Consider the following 17,426-nt stretch of genomic DNA (forward strand, 5'->3'; position numbering starts at 1 on the left):
AGATCAGGGCCTCACTCCCCTCGCCAGATCCCGCAGGCCTGGAGGAGGGCACAGCCAGACTGGTTCAACGTTTGCTCCACGAACACTGCCTGTCTTTGCCGTGCCTTTGCCGTAGGCTCATTCGTCCATCTCCCCTGTTCCCTGGCTCTTTCCCAGCTCTCCCCCACCAGGGGAGGTGGGGGGAGGCAGGCCCCGGCAGGCACTGTCCTCGCTCAGGAACTGGCCTTTCGTGGCGGAGGCCTCCTGACCCCAGCACGCAGGGCGGCCCTCTTGCAACCCTTCCACTCCAGTGGGAAGGAACCCCCCACCCCAACCCGGAGCATCCCCATCGGACTCTGGGGTGCTAGGCCACTCTCCAGGGTGGCCGAGAGGAAGGCAGGCGAAGGGCCCACATCTCCAGGCCCTGTCTTTAGCGGGAAAGGAGCCTCTTGGCCGCTGGGTCACAGCCCTGGAGGCAGGCAGGCAGGAGACAGGAAGGATCTGGCCTGGCTCCAAGCCCGGCTCCCGGGCACCAGCCCAGTGCGGGGGCCAGGGCAGGGAGGGGAGGAGGGCTCTGGTGCCCACTGGGGTAGATTCATCCCAGAGACAGAGCCCTCCATCTGCTGGGTGAGAAAACTAGGAGAGACTGACGGTGACAAAGAGTGCAGACAGAGAAGGAAGCGTCGCATTGCCGGGGCCAGGCAGGAGTCCGCCGGCGTGGGGTCCTCAAGGTTGAACAGCGGCAAGCAGAGAAAGCTGTGACCTTGACTTGACAGGGCAGAGTCTGGGTCTCCTTGCTTGGAAAAGAAGCAAAGCAGCCACGAGTCAGGCTGTAGGGAGTCCCAGAGGTGTCTGAAGTTTTCGTGGTTCCTAGGAGGTCCTCAGGGCTTCCCTGGTGGCTCAGACAATAAAGAATCTGCCTACAATGCGGGAGACCTGGTTCGATCCCTGGGTTGGGAAGATCTCCTGGAGGAGGGCATGGTAACCCACTCCAGTATACTTGCCTGGGGAATTCCATGGACAGAGGAGCCCGGCGGGCTAGACTCCGTGGGGTCGCAGAGTCGGACACGACTGAGCACAGCGCCCAGTAGGCCCTCAGTAAACGGTCCTTGTCACAGGGGCAGCTCAGCCTGTCCTGGGCACCGGGTGGAAGCAGCTACTGCAGCTGACCTCCCCTGGAATAGCATGCCTGGGATTCAGAACTTCCTTGGAGGAAAAAGTCTAGGAAGAGGCTCCTGCTCGCCTTCCTGAGCGGCTCTGCCGCAGCTGGTGGAAGGCCTGTCTGATGCACAAACCGCATTTCACTGAGGATTCTCTTGGCTGCAGCCAGTGGAAGGACCTGCTTGGCTGGAACTTTTTTTTTTCCCTTCCAGGCGACGTCTGATGGGTGTGTCGGGCAGGAGGTGATATTTGAAGGGCTGCGGGCACGGGCTGCCAAGCCAGGGCGCCAGGCAGAGGGTGAGAGCATGGCCTCCCGGGACCCGCCCGCCACCAGCCATGCTCCCCCTGACGTGCCCTCCGGGGTCTCGCTGTTTCTCACCATCCCCTACGCCTTCTTCTTGCCCGAGCTGGTGAGTGCGGCCACGGGGGCCACCTGCACAGAGTGTGGCCGGGTGAGGGGTGGGAGGGAGCAAGGAGGGGCTGGCCTAGAGCTGGAAGCAGGCCCCTGGGGAAGGAGCACTGGGTCCAGAGCTGCCGTGGCCTCTGGTCTCCTGTGGAGCTCAGGGCCCGGGGTCCCCTAGTCCCTCCAAGGGCGCCTCTGGGCTTCTGCAGAGTGAGTGGGTCTCCTCCTCCCAAAACGAAACCAGCTCGGGTAGTGGGCAGGCCACCCGGTGATCGGAGGCCTGGAGGAATCGCTAAAGCGTCCTGGATCCTCAAGAGGATGTTAGGAATGGACTTCTATTTTGTGGTCTCTTTCCTCCAACTACCTGCCTTCTGTACTTTCTTAAAGTTCAAATCAGGGAGGCACACTCTGTCTTTCCTGCTGAGAGTAACCCTTCCAGTATTTTCCTAACTGACCCTGAACTTTGACTTGCGTGGACTCCCCAGGGGAGGTTGCTTATGACAACATGGGCCATAAAACAGTGAGACGCCTGGGTGCTCTCTGCGACCTCTCACTGCCTTCCTTTCCTTCACTGTCTCTATGGCCGAATTGGCCCCACGCCTGCCGAGTGCAGAGGGGACATCAGAACCTGAGTCCACTCTGAGCCGGTTGTCACCACGTCCTTTTCACTGACGGGGACACGAGCCTGGTGAGCGACTTAGGGCAGAGTTTATTTCAGTCTTTGAACACCTTCTGAAATATCTAGCTTGTGGCAGGTATTTTCTTTCTTTCTTTTTTTTAAATTTATTTACGAATAATTGCTTTACAGTATTGTGTTGGTTTCTACCAAACATCAACACGAATCAGTCACAGGTTTACCCATGTCCCTTCTCACGTGAACATCCTTCCCACCTGCCTCCGCATCCTACCCCATAGGTTGTTACTGATTTGAGCTCCCATTGGCTATCTGTTTTACATATGGTAATGTATGTTGCCATGTTACTCTCTCCGTACCTCTGTGGGGCTGCTCTGAATTGGCAGCACTGGCCTCAGACAGGGAGGAAAAGACAAAGCGTGGTTCCAGCGTCCAACTGGGCGGGAAGGTCCTCTCATCCTGTCGTCTGCCCAGAAGGCCAGCCTGATTGAGCACCTTTTGACATAAACTGGCTAAAGGATGCCCATTGGTGGCAATAAGAAAGGGAAGCCAGGCGGGATGGGTCCGGCGTTTGGGTGGCTCCAGCTGAAACCCCAGCCAAGAATAGGTTTCTGCCAGGCCTGGCTGTACAAGGGATGGCGTCCTACCAGACTAATGCATCTTTGTGCTCCCGAGAGTTCTCTGGACCGGGTGTGCCCCTCACCTTGGAACAACCACAAGAATGGCCGGGGTGGGGGTGGCCTCCCCCACTTATTTGGAGCACGTGTTCCGTGTCAGCCACACCAGCCCCTGGTGACAGGACCACTACCCCGCAGGTTCCCCATCTGCCCAGGAAGGCCCATGAGCGCTTCCACGATACAGTCAGCCGATGCTTGGGGGGTGGCCACTGCTGGGCCGGGTACAAGCAAGAAGAGGCCGTCCAACCTTGTCAAGGCAGGGAGGAGTCCCGGCTTATCCCCTGGGAGGCAACTTTGCAGTTCGACCTCAAAGGACAGGCTGAATCTCCAGGTTGGGGGGCAGGAGGGGGAAGGGCCTGGACTCCAGGAGAGGCCAGCTGGCAGAAGGCTGGAGGGATGGGATTTCCAGAGTAAGGAATGCAGGGCCATCTGGTCAGTCACCCCCAGATTACTGGGCTCCTGCAGATGGAATTTCTGGGGAGAGAAAATGGATGACTGTGCTGGGCTCTAGAGCTTTAGGTGTCTCATGGAGTGGGGACTGTCAGCATCTCATTCATTTATTTTTCTTTTGAAATAATTTTAGATTTATCGCAACGCTGGCAATAATAGTACGAGTGCTCCCAGGCACTCCCTACTCAGCTCCCCTTCAGGACCGCATCTTACATAGTACAACTGCCAAAATCAGGGGATCAGCATCGATATTAGACTATCAATTGTTCAGATTGCCCTGAACTCCCCACAGATGTCTTCTTCCTGATCCAGGATCCAGCTCAGAATTCCGAGTGGCATTTGGTGGCCATAATTCCTTCATCTACTCTTTTTTTTTAATTAAGTAGATTTAATTTTAACTTGATTTTCTGATTACATTTCATTTAAAAAAAAAAAAAAACTTTTTATTTTGTACTGGGGTATAGCCATATACAAGCTATAAGGGACTCAGCCTTACATGTACATGTATCATTCTCCCCCAAGCCCCCTTGCCATCCAGGCTGCCATATAACGCTGAGCAGAGTTGCATGTGCTAAACAATAGGTCCTTGTGGTTATCGTTTTTAAACATAGCCATGTGTACATGACCATTTCAATACTTTTTTTTTTTAAGATTTTTTTTTTTTTTGATGTGGAGCATTTTTAAAGTCTTTATTGAATTTGTTACAATATTGCTTCTGTTTTTTGTTTTGGCTTTTTGGCCACAAGTCATGTGGAATCAATCTCCCTGGGATTGAACCTGCACCCCCTGCATTGGAAGGTGAAGTCTTAACCACAGGACCACCAGGGAAGTCCCTCATCTACTTTAATCTGGGCCGATTCCCACCATCTTTGTCTTGAGTATTTTGAAGAATACTGATCAATTATTGTGTACCATCTCGCTCCATTCAGCCTTGTCTGATGTTTCCTCATCACAAATTTAGTTTTAATTCTCAAGGAATCCTTATTCATTATTGAACACTTAGAAGATTACAGAAAGAAATATAATCCATATATATGCATGTATGCAGGCGTGCTCAGTCATGTCTGACTCTTTGTGACCCCATGGACTGTAGCCGACCAGACTCTTCTGTCCATGGAATTCTCCAGGCAAGAATACTGGAGTGGGTTGCTATGCCCTCCTCCAGGGGATCTTCCCAACCCAGGGATTGAACCCATGTTTCCTGCATTGCTAGTGGATACTTTATCATCTGAGCTACCAGGGAAGTCCAAGAATACTGGAGTGGGTACCCTCCTCCAGGGGATCTTCCCGAACCAGGGTCTCCTGCATTGCAGGCAGATTCTTTACCAGCTGAGCTACCAGGGAAGCCCATTTATACACATATGTGTGTATTTAATGGATTTATTCTGTACATGCTCTTTTGCATCTGCTTGCTCCTCAAATGAGTGCTTCTAGAATCCCAGGGATGGGGGAGCCTGGTGGGCTGCCGTCTATGGGGTCGCACAGAGTCGGACACGACTGAAGTGACTTAGCAGCAGCAGCAGCAGCATGGAATGTAAGACCAAGCCTGCATCGTATCAGGGGCGTGGATGGAGAGGTAAACAGGAGAGGAGGGGAGAATTCCAGTTGGTGATTGATGCTGTTCTGTTTTGTTTTGGTCATGCCAAGCAGCTCGCAGTATCTTAGTTCCCCTACCAGGGATCGAAGCTGAGCCCCCCTGTAGTGGAAGCTTGAAATCTTAACCACTAGATGGTCAGGGAAGTCCTTGGTGGTTGATTCTGATCGCCATGAGCAGATGTGCTGGGCTAGAGAGGAGAGAGCAGTGCCAGCCTCGCAGAAGTTCCTCTGTCCTGGGCCTCCTGAGTATGCTGGCCGCTTCTACCCACAGACCTGACCACTGAGCCCCAGGCCCTGGGGTCCCAGATTCTCAGTCTGTGGACCTAAGGCATCACAGACAGGCATGTGCTTTTCTAAGGCAGAGAGCAGATTTTTCCAGAGAGTGGATTCTAAAACTGGGAGCTCAGGACAGCAAAAAGGGGCAGAGAAGGCAGAATTCGTGACCTGGACTCACAGGTGGTCCATAATGGGGTGGCCAGGGTGCACACTTGTGGTGACCGCAGGCGTACTTCCATCCAGCCACTGTACCCCAAGACAGCGAGGGTCTTCCCACGGAGCGAGGGACCAAAAACTCTAGGCGTGCAGAATTCAACAAGGGGCCTTGAGTCCTCGCACCACCTCTGTTGCCAAGAATCTCTGGCTGTTTTTTATCCATGATGGTGACAGAATGGGACAGCGTGGACGCTGGGGGTCTGCATGTTCCCAGCTAGCTCTGCTCCCCGAAGACTGCTCTTACAGATCTTTGCCCAGATAACTTTATTTTAGAGTCTTTCATACTAAAATGCACACTTTAAAACTTCTGTCATGATTACAGATTAATAGGCATATTTTAGCCAAATGTTTTTGTAATGTTTTTATAATGTTTTATAACATTTCAGAGAGGCCCCCCACACAGCAGTCAGAGCATGCACAATAACTCCCTACTATTTAGTACAATATCGACCAGGCAACTAATGTTCCTAGGCTATGTCTATATTCCATGCCATTTTCTCACATGTGTAGATTGATGTAATCACTACCGTCAAGACACAGAACCATTCCATCACCGTGAAGACCTCCCTCCTGCTTCTGTTTTAAATTTTGTTGGCCACGCTGGGTGGCATGCAGGATCTTAGTTCCCTGCCCGGGGATTGAACCCGTGCCCCCTGAAGTGGAAGCGTGGAGTCTTAACCATGGACCAACAGGGAACCCTTGCTTCCATATTATGGTCACCCTACCTTATCCTCTCTCACCACCCTTCCTTACCCTTGGAAACCACTAATTCCGTCTTTGTAATTTTCTTATTTCAAGAAAGTCACAGAAGTGAATAGCATCATACAGTACCTGGTGTTTAACGATTAGCTTCTTCCACTCACCATAATGTCTGCATGAATGCTTCCATTGCCCAGTTGTGTCCAGCCCTTTGTGACCCCATGGACTGCAGCCCACCAGGTTCTCCTGTCCATGGGATTTTCCAGGCAAAAATACTGGAGTGGGTTGCCATCTCCTCCTCCAGGGTATTTTCCTGACCCAGGGGTTGAATCCAAGTCCCCTGCATCTCCTACATCAGTAGGTGGCTTCTTTACCACTGTGCCACCTGGGAAGCTCCATAATGCCTCTGCTACTGCTAAGTCACTTCAGTCGTGTCTGACTCTGTGTGACCCCATAGACAGCAGCCCACCAGGCTTCCCCCTTCCCTGGGATTCTCCAGGCAAGAACACTGGAGTGGGTTGCCATTTCCTTCTCCAATGCGTGAAAGTGAAAAGTGAAAGTGAAGTCGCTCAGTCGTGTCTGACTCTTCACAACCCCATGGACTGCAGCCCACCAGGCTCCTCCATCCATGGGATTTTCCAGGCAAGAGTACTGAAGTGGGGTGCCATTGCCTTCTCCGTAATGCCTCTGAGGTCCATCCAAATCAGGTGCATTTCAGTCGTGTGTCCCTTTTCATTGCTGTGTAATATTCCACAGTGTGGCTTTACCACAGTTTGTTTAACCACTGATGCAGTGAGAAACATTTTGGTCTTTTGCAATTTTTAGCTATTCTGATAAAGCTGCTATGAGCGTTCACATATAGGCTTTTGGGTGGATGTAATTTTCACTTTTCTGGGTAAATGCCACAGTGAGTATGATTTCTGTACGTGTCTGTTTCACTTTTTATTAAGAAATGGACAATCTGTTTTCCAGAGTGGCTGGACCATTTTACATTTCTACGGGCAACGGATGAGCCTTTAGAGAGTTTAATGTTTAAGTTTGCATTTTGTTTGGTTTATGGTTGAATTCAGATTTCTCATCTGAAAACAGTACTAATTTCAAAACCTAAGTTCCAAGCTTGAGGAGGCTTTGAATCCGTGCATTTTAAGGTGAGAGCAGACGTTGTTTATTCCCTCTCTCCATCTCTCTGTTCGCGTGGGAGTCTTCTGGGGCCAGCGCTGGGTGGGCAGGGGACCAGGTGACTCACAGTCTTGCTGCCTGGCTCTTGAGAGCAAACACTGTGCGGGTGTCCAGCCTGGGGCAGGGAGCACGTGGCCCCGGAGGCCCTGGCTGCTCTAAGCCAGCTCATCGGCTTTTTTTAACAAGATGAAAGCGTGAACGGCGACTACAACTGAGGGAGAGTTTTAGGAAGTCGTTCAACCTTTTCACTAGTTCACTTATTAATTAGATACTTGACCAATTATAAAGAAACAGCTGAGAAGGTTTCTAGAGTCAGCTGATTAAAAGGGAAGATGAACACTCTGTTCGGTGTTCAATGTTTTCAGCTTTTTGACTTGCCTGCAATGGTCAGAAGGAAATATTCTGACACCCCCACCCCCTCTCCCAACCCACACTCCCCCAGTCGCTCCCCCAGAAGCTCGTTCCAGAACCTTCCAGCTGGGAAGCTCACCTTGCTTCCCACATCCCCAGTTTCACCTGCAGTTCAGCCGGTTTCTTTTTCTGCTCTGTCTGTATGTAAATGGGCTTCCCTGGTGGCTCAGTCAGTGGTCGAGAATCCACGTGCCATGCAGGAGATGCGGTTGGATCCCTAGGTTGGGAAGAACCCCTGGAGAAGGAAATGGCAACCCACTCCAGTATTCTTGCCTGGGAAATCCCAAGGACAGAGAGCCTGGAGGGCTACAGTTCGTGGGGTCACAAAGAGCTGGACATGACAGAGCACACACGTAAGGCAAGGCTCTATGTGAAAGCCTGTTTGGGAACTTCCTGGACCCTGGAGCCATCTGTCAGCTGCGTGGGGCAGAGAGAGAGGGAGGTAGGGCTCAGCTCAGGCCTGGCTTAGGACAAGCAGGTTCCTTCCTCTTTGTTGCAACACTTCTTTAGAAGCTGAGTTTTCCAAAAGGAAAAGTCGTTCCTCTTGCTCCCTTCTGCTCCGCTCTCAATTCTCTACGCTTCTGGGAAGCAGCAAAGCAAACTCAGTTTGCCCCAGCTTTTCTTCATCGTCGGGGCATCTGTCCTTCCCTTCATTCCATGCCTGGTCCCCGGCCTTGCCCCCTCTGACCTCACGCAGCCCCTGCATGACCAGGGGATCAAAGGCCTCCATGGCCAGAGTACCACTGAGACCCAACGAAATGATGCCCATGGAGGTCCTGGGAAGCTGCAATAGGAAGAGAGAACAGGGAGGAAAAAGTGTGAGGCTGGGGGAGAGCAAGGCTCCCGAGTAGAACGGCAGAGGGGCAGAGCAGGAGCAGAGAGGGGCCATGTAAGAAGGACCCAGATTCCAACCTCCCCAGGGGCCTGGGCCCTCTTTGGCTTCCTGGCCCCAGGCCCAGCCCTTACCCTCGGAGGCTCCTGATGTGCTCAGGTTCAGTCACACAGAGTCAGTTGAGAGGGCTAAGCCTGGCTCTGTTGCCTAGTGGCTGTGGGACCCTAGGCAGGTGACTGAACCACTCTGAGCCTCAACGGCCGGGCAGCATCAGCAAAGATCTCCTCAGACAACTCTGGGCTTGCAGTAAGGACTTTCCTGGGAGCATCCACACAAGAAATGTGAGCCCACACCACATTATTGTTGGTGGTTGTCTAAACCTCTTACTAAAAAGCGCAGGTCTTTGGGATTCCCTGGTGGTCCAGTGGCTAAGACCCCTCACTCCCAGTGCAGGGGGCCCAGGTTCAATCTCCAGTCAGGGAACTAGATCCCACACGCCACAGCTAAGAGTTTGTATGCCACAGCTAAAGACCTGGCACAGTGAAATAAATAAATACAATTTTTTAGAAAGTGTGAGTCTCTCATGAACGAATTTCAGTTGCAAACCAAGAAATATTTACTGAGGTGTTACTATTATTCTAGACCCATGCTTTGCTCTTAGGGGTTACAAGAATAAAAAGACAATAATAAAAAGGATATGGTAAGTCATGGATCCTGTCTTAAATGGGCGATGCATGAACATTAAAGAGCACCCCGAGACAGGGAAAAAGTAAGGGTGCACAGCCTCACTTGTTAAAGGCTCCTGGAGTTTAGCGACGCTGTCAGGACAAGCTTGCTCAGGGTGAGAATTTGGTATTCTTTCCAGGGTTTGGATTAAGGGATTAGATATTCGCTTGTTCAGACCAGGGCTTCCCAGGACTCAGAGGAGTGTATACACTCAGACTGTAAGGAAATGTATACAAACGTGTACTCTCAGACTGCAAGGAAAGAGGAAGACAATCCCACTTAAATCCCATGTATTCACTCAACAAATATTCATTGAGCCCCTACCCCATGGTAACCACAGGACTGTAAAGAGGCAGAAGACAGAAATGGCCCCCGCCTTGGGGAGTTTGATGCCTGACGGGGGCAGATGGAGACTAGGTGGGAAGGACAGTAAGTGGTGCCCGTCATGTTTGGGAGAGAATGGAATGCCCAGGAAGTTCTGCCCACAGATAGGATGCAGCATGGGGGGTTGTTTGCACCACTTCTGCAAGGCTGAAAGGGCAGAGAGAAGAAGCTGAAGCCCCGACGCTGATGAGTGCACAAAGCGACTGCCACGCACCCAGGAGTCCCGTGAGAGGGGCCCTGCCCAGCGGGCTGTGGGCCTTGTGGGGAGAGGGTGTGCTGAGGCCACTGGTCTCCCCAGAGCAGAGGCACAGGGACCTTAAGGTTGGACACCATCACTTAAGGTTGGAGACCCAAGGAGTGATGGTGACAGGAACCCACTCAAGTCCTCCCAGTGCCAGAACCTTGCAAGAATCCGGGTTCCAGACTTGCCTCATGGTCAGTGGCTGACTCCATGCTCTCAGTGCATCCGATCCCTGGTCAGGGAGTTAGATCCCAAATGCCGCAACTAAGGACCGAGTCAAATTGTGTGCATGCATGCTCAGTCGTGACCGACTCTTCGTGGCCCCATGGACTGTAAGTTGCCAGGCTCCTCTGTCCATGGGGTTTCCTGGTGCAGGCTGCCACTTCCTACTCCAGGGGGTCTTCTGACCCAGGGATTGAACCAGCCTCTCTTTCATCTCCTGCACTGGCCAGCAGATTCTTTACCCCTGTGCCACCTGGGAAGCCCCTAGCTATGACCTGGCGCAGGTAAATAAATAAATAAATATTTTTTTAAAAACTGAAAAAGAATCCAGCTTTGGAGGGAGCTGGGAGCTGCGGCTGGCAGAGTCCTGCCCGCTTGGCAGAGCAGACCACAGCAGGACAGGTTTGAGCTGAGGGACCCTCGGAACTAACAGCCCACATCGTCAGTTCTGCACACTCCCCTCCTTCAAGAATTCGGCTTGTTCTTCCTCCAAGAATTCGGCTGAACCACATGCAACCTTCCCTGAGCTGGTGGCCTCTCTCAGTTCAGACAAGACAGGCCACCAAGCCTGCTGCTGGAAGGCCAGTCCCCAGGAGAATTCCTCTCACAGCAGGTGCCCTGAAGGAAACAGCCGGGTGCCCTGGCACCCTGCGTCCCCCTGGACCGTGGAGCCCCAGATAAGAAGTCTCAGTGATAAGCAGGCCCCACCTGCAGCCAGCGCCCTACCGGGGGTGCTCTGCCTGGAGAACTTTCCCCAGGGCGAGGAGAGGTTTCTAGAGTGTTGTCCAGACTGGCAGGGGCAGGGAATAGACCAGAGTGGGCGGGATAGAGGAGCCCCACGCAGGTTCCCTGGCCTTGACTGCTCTCACCAGCCCTTCCCTGCTTCCTCCCCTACTGTGAGCCCACCCGCCCCTCAGCTGCCTACCTAGTCAGATGTTCTCTATCTCGGCCAGCTCTACTGCAGCAGACCACAGGCCCACGGATCCTCAGGTGCCCAGCTCCGTCACTCCTGCCGCAGGCTGGACCCAGAATGCAGCCCAGGGTGGGGTCTCCATGGATTTCCCCCAGCCCGGGGGGTCCAGATAACACAGGTGTGGGGCTCCAGAGTCCTCTGATCTATTTCAAAGACGTGGCACACACCCCCTCCCCCAGCGCCTTCCCTTGGAGGGATTCTCTGCCCCTACTTGCCCTTCTGACTCTCTCTCTCTCTGCCCACATGACACTGGGTGGGAGGAATGGTGTGTTTATTTGAACATCCTCCCCTCTTTTTTAAAATTTATTTGGCTGCGCTGGGTCTTAGTTGCAGCATGTTGGATCTAGTTCCCTGACCGGGGAGCAAATCCAGGTGCCCTGCATTGGAAGCTCAGAATCTTAGCCACTGGACCACCAAGAAATTCCCTGAACACTGTCCTCTTTGACAGCATGTTCCTGGCTAGCCCTTCCTGTGTGTGAGGGTATGGGTGAGGATAAAACAGATGGGTGTTTGTTCCCACTTGGTCCCAGCTCCTGGCAGAAATGGGCAGGAGACTCAGGTTCCACCCTTGGGTCAGGAAGATCCCCTGGAGGAGGAAATGGCAACCCACTCCAGTATTCTTGCCTGGGAAAGCCCGTGGACAGAGGAGCCTGGTGGGCTACAGTCCATGGGGTCGCAAGAGTCAGACACGACTTAGGGACTAAACGACAGCAACCTGGCAGAAATGCCCATCCATGTCTGGGCCAGCCACTGGCCCAGAGGCATCAGGAGCAGCCAGCTGGGTGGGCATCAGGCCAGCAAAAGCAAGCCTGAGCTGCCAGTGAGTGGAGAGTCCAGCAGGCTACCTCCTGCCTCCTGCTCAAGGCGATCAACAGCACATGCTGGGCACCTGTGTGTCGTGCCAGGCTCCCTGCCCCACACCAAGGACTCGAAGACCACAGGGCAGAGTCCTCCATCTAGGACCTAGGAAGGAGTAAACAAGAGCAGCTTCCTGGAGGAGGTGACATTGGTCCAGTACCTGTTTTCGAGGATCTGGTCTTAGACTAGCAGGGAAGGAGCAAGCTGGGCAGGAGTCCCCGGGGACTAGAGTGAATGGTGACATCCTTGGGTCCTCGGTGCCCGACTGAGGGCAGGAACACGGCCACTGGTCACAAGATGTCTGCGGTTCCTGTGGGAAGGAGGAGGTGGGGACCTCCCCTGAGCCCAGGGGCTCATCGGGGGACCTTCTGGGGACAATGGGAAGGGTCACAAGGTTAATAAGCATAGTGGAGCCAAGAAGGGAGGTGCTGGGGCTGGGGAATGGGGAAGTCTGTCTGTGAGGCCACTGTGGGGAGCAGTATGCATTCATACTGCTTCTTTACATCTTTCCCATACTTTCTAACTTTTCTAAGGTACACAAGCTTTTTTAAAAATGTGGGGGAGAATGTGTTCCCCAAAATGCTTAGGTTTTTTTGGTTTTTTTTTTGAGACTGGAAGGAAAAGCCCTTTAGACTTTGGAGGAATAAGAATGTTTTTATTATCCTAGTTTATGTCACATTGTAAATCTGTGCTGTTGAGTCAATGAGAAGTTGGGCCAGTGGGAAGGTGGGGCGGGGGGGTCTGAATGGGTGGGTGCGGTCCTAGGGGAGGAAGCCATGGAGGGAGGGGAGGAAAGCAGAGGAGGCCGGGCCACTGACTCACCAGCCCCTCCCGACGGCATCCTGCCCCTCCCGGGCTCACACCCCGGGGCAGGCACCGATTTCCCTGGCGCAGGGCCAGCCCAGGCCTGAGAGCCCTTGAGGGTACCAGGAGCTCCTAATATGGCTTGTTCTGCAGGGGGCAGGTGGACGGAGCTTTGGCCCGCACCATTGTTTCTGGAGTGGACCGGATAAGAGGGGTCCTCGTGGGAGTTCAAGGGGCCTGGGCAGGCAATTTCCTGTTACCCTTAAAGCCACAGAGAGAAAATTCTCACTGCAAGAGTCAGTACATAGTGACTGGTCTTTGGAAGGATCCTGGGTTGAATTATGGCGCCTAGAGCTTCCACATAAAGCTGGTGGTTTGAGGGTCCTGGATTGCAGCCCAGGCCTGCCACATGCCCCCTGCTCATGGGTACTTGGGGGAAGTCACTTGATCTCTCAGAACCGGCTTCCTCCCCCATCAAAGGAGGTGGCATGCCAACCCAAAGAGCTTCACAGGCTGCAGAGATGGTGGTAATCAGAACCCACATGGGCACTGGGGTTCCTGCGCAGCCCACAGGGAGGGCCGCAGCTAGGTGAAGACTTCAGGGGTGCCTGCCCCAACCCCTGGGAGGGCCTGAAAGAGGCTGGGTCCCTACCCACCAGCTGTGGAGGCTCTGGTGCCTTTATGCCAAGTTCCATCACCGCAGACGGAGGACATTCCAGGAACTCCTCTGAGTGTCTGACAGCCCCTCGTCCCTTCTCGCTTCCTCTCAGAGGCTCAGCTTCCCACAGACCTCAGCGTGATCCCCAGGACCAGGGCTGAGGCTCCTGCTGCCGTAGCCACCGCAGCTGAGAGCTGACGCCAGGGAGGGTACGGGGGGCTGTCGGGGGCAGGGCACTCGCACCAGCCTGGACTGAGGCTCTCGGACAGAAAGAGGCAGACTGGAGCTAGGGGTCCACTCCTGGCTGTGATGCATGGAAAAAATGTGTTTCCGTGGCAACTTTGTGTGTGTGTGTGTGTGTGTGTCTGTGTGTGACTAATTAAAACAGAAGATTCAGGAAACAGTATTTCCCTTTCCTATGAACAATGCACTGTATTTTCTTCACTAGTCTACTTACCTGTTTTTTTCAAAACAAACCACTTTTTATTGAAGTAAAGTTGATTTACTATGTTGTGTTAGCCTCAGATGTAGAGCAAAGTGATTCGTATATATTCTTTCAGATTCTTTTCCATTGTGTTTTTTTTAGATGGATTTACTCATTTCTCTTTGGCTGAGCGGGGTGTTTGGTGCCCTGGTGGGCTTTCTCTGGTTGCAGCCAGCGGTGGCTCCTCTTGCTGTCGGGCACAGGCTGTTAGCGAGAGGGCTTCAGTAGCTGTGAGCACCGGCTCAGCTGCTCAAGGCACGTGGGATCTTCCTGGACAAGGGATTGAATCCATGTCCTCTGTATTGAGTAGCCGGTAGACACCAGGGAAGTCCCCCTCTGTCATAGGTTTTCACAAGATACTGAATATAGTTCTTCCCTGTGCTATATAGTAGGTATATCTTGTTGTTTATCTTTTCATATATAGTGCTGTGTATCTGTTAATCCCAAACTCCAGATGGATCCCTCCCAACCCCTTTCTCCTTTGGCAACCATGAATTTGCTTTCTATGTCTGTGAGTCTGTTTTGTAATAAACTCATTTGCATCTTTATAAGATTCTACGTGTAAGTGATATCATAAGACATTTGTCTTTGTCTGACGTTCTTCACTTAGGATGACCATCTCTAGGTCCATTCATGTTGCTGCTAGTCTATTTAACTTTTTTTTTTAATATTTATTTGTTTATTTATTTGGCTGCTCCAGGTCTTGGTTGTGGCATGTGGGGTCTTCTGTCTTCATCATGGCATGCAGGATCTTTACCTCCCTGACCAGGAGTCGAACCCGGGCTCCCTGCCAGTGGACCACCAGGGAAGTCCCTACCTAACCTTTTAATGCCGGTAGTGAGCAGGTGGATTTCATCAGCCACTAACAGATCTCAGCTGCCATTTGGAAGGCTGGGCGCTGGGGGCACTGCACAGGCTCGGGAGACTGCTGGGTGCTGGCCGAGTTTGGCCTGGGGATTCCGGGAAGCCAACTGGGGTGGGGTTCTAAGAGGTGGTGAAGGGCATAGGTCATGTGAGCAGACTCTCATCCCAGGTCCTTAGCAGTGCTGTGATGAGGGCTGCCACTGGCTCAGAACGGCTGGAACAGAAGGGAAGTGGAGACCTCACATCCCCGGAAGCCCGGAGGAGCTGGCGGGTTCTGCCCAGGCTGGTTCCTTGGCAGCAGAGTTGTGTCATCCAACCCAGCCTCTTCCCGTCTCTCTCCTCTTCCTCATCATAGCTCCAGGCCTAAACCCAGACAAGCCATGGCCAGAGCAAGGACAGAACCGTCTCATCCCCGAGGCAGGAAGAAACCCTTCCCAGGACCCAGAAGCCTTGCATCTCATTGTCCAGGGTGGTCACATATGTGTCCCAGCCAAGAGATATGTTGAGCCTAACGGATGTTGGAAAGTCACCTGCTACATCTCCTATCCCCATCCCACCCCACTGCCCACCAGTACGCCCAGTTGGGCAGTTTATTCCATAGGAAGGATTTATTTATTTATCTTGTCATTCTTCTGGCTTTTCTCTAGTTGCAGCAAGCAGGGCTACCCTCTCGTTACGGTGCTCAGGCTGCTCTTTGCAGGGGCTTCTTTTGCTGTGGTTCGTGGGCTTCGGGCAGGCAGGCTGCGGCGGTTGCAGCACGTGAGCTCAGCAGCTGCGGGGCTCCCGGGCTCTGGAGCGCAGGCTCAGTAGTGGTACATGGGCTTAGTTGCTCTGCAGCATGTGGGATCTTCCCAGATCAGGGATCAAACCTGTGTCTCCTGCATTGGCAGGCAGATTCTTTACTACTGAGCCACCAGGGAAGCCCCATGGAAAGAATTAAAAAAAGACAACTGTCTTTGCAATGTTACCTACTGTGGCGTCATCTATAACAGGGAAAATCCACAAACATCCACCCTCTTTGCCCTGGGGCCTCACTGACTAAGTGAAGTTTCACCAACGTGATGGAACGTAATGGTGCCGTTGAAAGTACAGGCGGGCCTCGTTACTCACGGATTCTGCGTTTCCAAGTTCCCTTGCTCACTAAACTCTATTTGTAACCCCGCAATGCATACTTGAGGTGTTGTCACGCAGATTCGAGGACGTGTCATTCGAGGCAGTGCAGAAAAAAATTCGAGTCACAAATCTGAGACACATACATTTCAACCTGAGGTCAATACCTGCCTTCTTAAATGCATGCTTGGTTCTTCAGTCATGTCCAGCTCTTTTTGACCGTTTGGACTACAGCCTGCCAGGCTCCTCTGTCCATGGGATTTTGCAGGCAAGAATACTAGAGTGGGTTGTCATTTCCTCCTCCAGCGAATCTTCCAAACCCAGGGATCGAATCCGTAGCTCCTACGTCTCCTGCATCACAGGTGGATTCTTTACCCACTGAGCCAGTGGGAAGCCCTTGCCTTCTTACAGCTCAGAGGGTTAACAGGGTCCTTTCCCAAGTCTCTTTAGTGCCCCATCTTGCTCGTTTTTGTGCTTGGCTTTTTGTTGGTGATTTTAGTATTCAAAATAGTCCAAGTACACTGCTGAAGTTATGTCTAGTGTTCCTAAGTTTGGCAAGGCGGTGACTTGCCTTACATAGTAAGTGTTAGGTAGGCATATAGTTATAGAGCTGTTGGTGACAGCTCGATATTAATGGATTAACATTACATATTAACTATATTGAATAATGTGTCTTTAAACAGAAAGATACATAAAACGAAGTTATTTGTTGATCAGTTGATGACGATATTTTGACCACAAGCTTGTAGGAATGTAGTCTGTATTTCCCAAGGAGCGATGATTCACGATTCACAGCTAAACATGCCGGCGTTCAGGGCAACTTGACAGAACTACCAAGAATCGACAATATCATTAAGCCACGTAGCAAAACGGAAAAATGCAAAAAACACTGAACACAAAATGTATGTTCCCTGCAGTTTGCAACCAGCACTCGGCCCCGAAAGGAACATAACATAATGAAGAATTCCTCTGCTGATAACATTAACCTTAATTTTACAATCGATTTAAAGTCTTAGGATTGAAAAAATGATTAACAGATCTAGGGACTTCCCTGGTGGTCCAGTGGTTAAGACTCCACGCTTCCATTAAAGTGGACACGGGTTTGATCCCTGGTCTAGGAACTAAGACTCCACATGCCGCATGATCAGAAAATAAAACACAGATCTGATTCCTGTTGTACCATTTAAACCGTTAAATCACCCTGGGGTTGAGGCATTCTGAGTGGGCGGTACCAAAGTCCTGAGGGAGGCCCATGCTGGCCTCGGTGACACGAACGGGGGTGCTCTGTTTGAAGGGGCTGTGACTCTGGGCGTTTTGTACCAGAACTGCCAGATGGGCTCCAAACAGCAGCTCCTGCATGGGGCTCGTCTTATTTTTCCCTTCTAAAGGATGTGTGCCAAACATATAGCTGTACCTTCATGTTCCCAGCAGCACCACCCCCAGTAGCAGAAAGGCAGAGGCAGCCCATGTGTCCATCAAAGGATGAGTAAATAAAATAGACATGAGGGGACTTCTCTGGTGGTCCAGTGGCTCCATCCCCGGTTGCGGAACTAAGCTCCCACATACCGTGGGACAACTGAGCCTACACT

The 17,426-nt window shown here is 52.2% G+C and overlaps 1 protein-coding gene across 1 annotated transcript in view; it reads left to right on the forward strand.

The window, feature by feature from the left end:
* MALL (mal, T cell differentiation protein like) overlaps positions 1-17,426 on the forward strand; it is a 38,808-nt gene that overhangs the window by 4,503 nt on the left and 16,879 nt on the right. The window contains exon 2 of the mRNA XM_006059832.4: positions 1,353-1,550. Coding sequence (XP_006059894.1) covers positions 1,446-1,550 — 105 coding nt within the window. The 5' untranslated portion in view covers positions 1,353-1,445. The remainder of the gene's footprint in view (positions 1-1,352; positions 1,551-17,426) is intronic.

The sequence above is a fragment of the Bubalus bubalis genome, chromosome 12 (assembly GCF_019923935.1).
Source record: "Bubalus bubalis isolate 160015118507 breed Murrah chromosome 12, NDDB_SH_1, whole genome shotgun sequence".
NCBI lineage: Eukaryota > Metazoa > Chordata > Mammalia > Artiodactyla > Bovidae > Bubalus > Bubalus bubalis.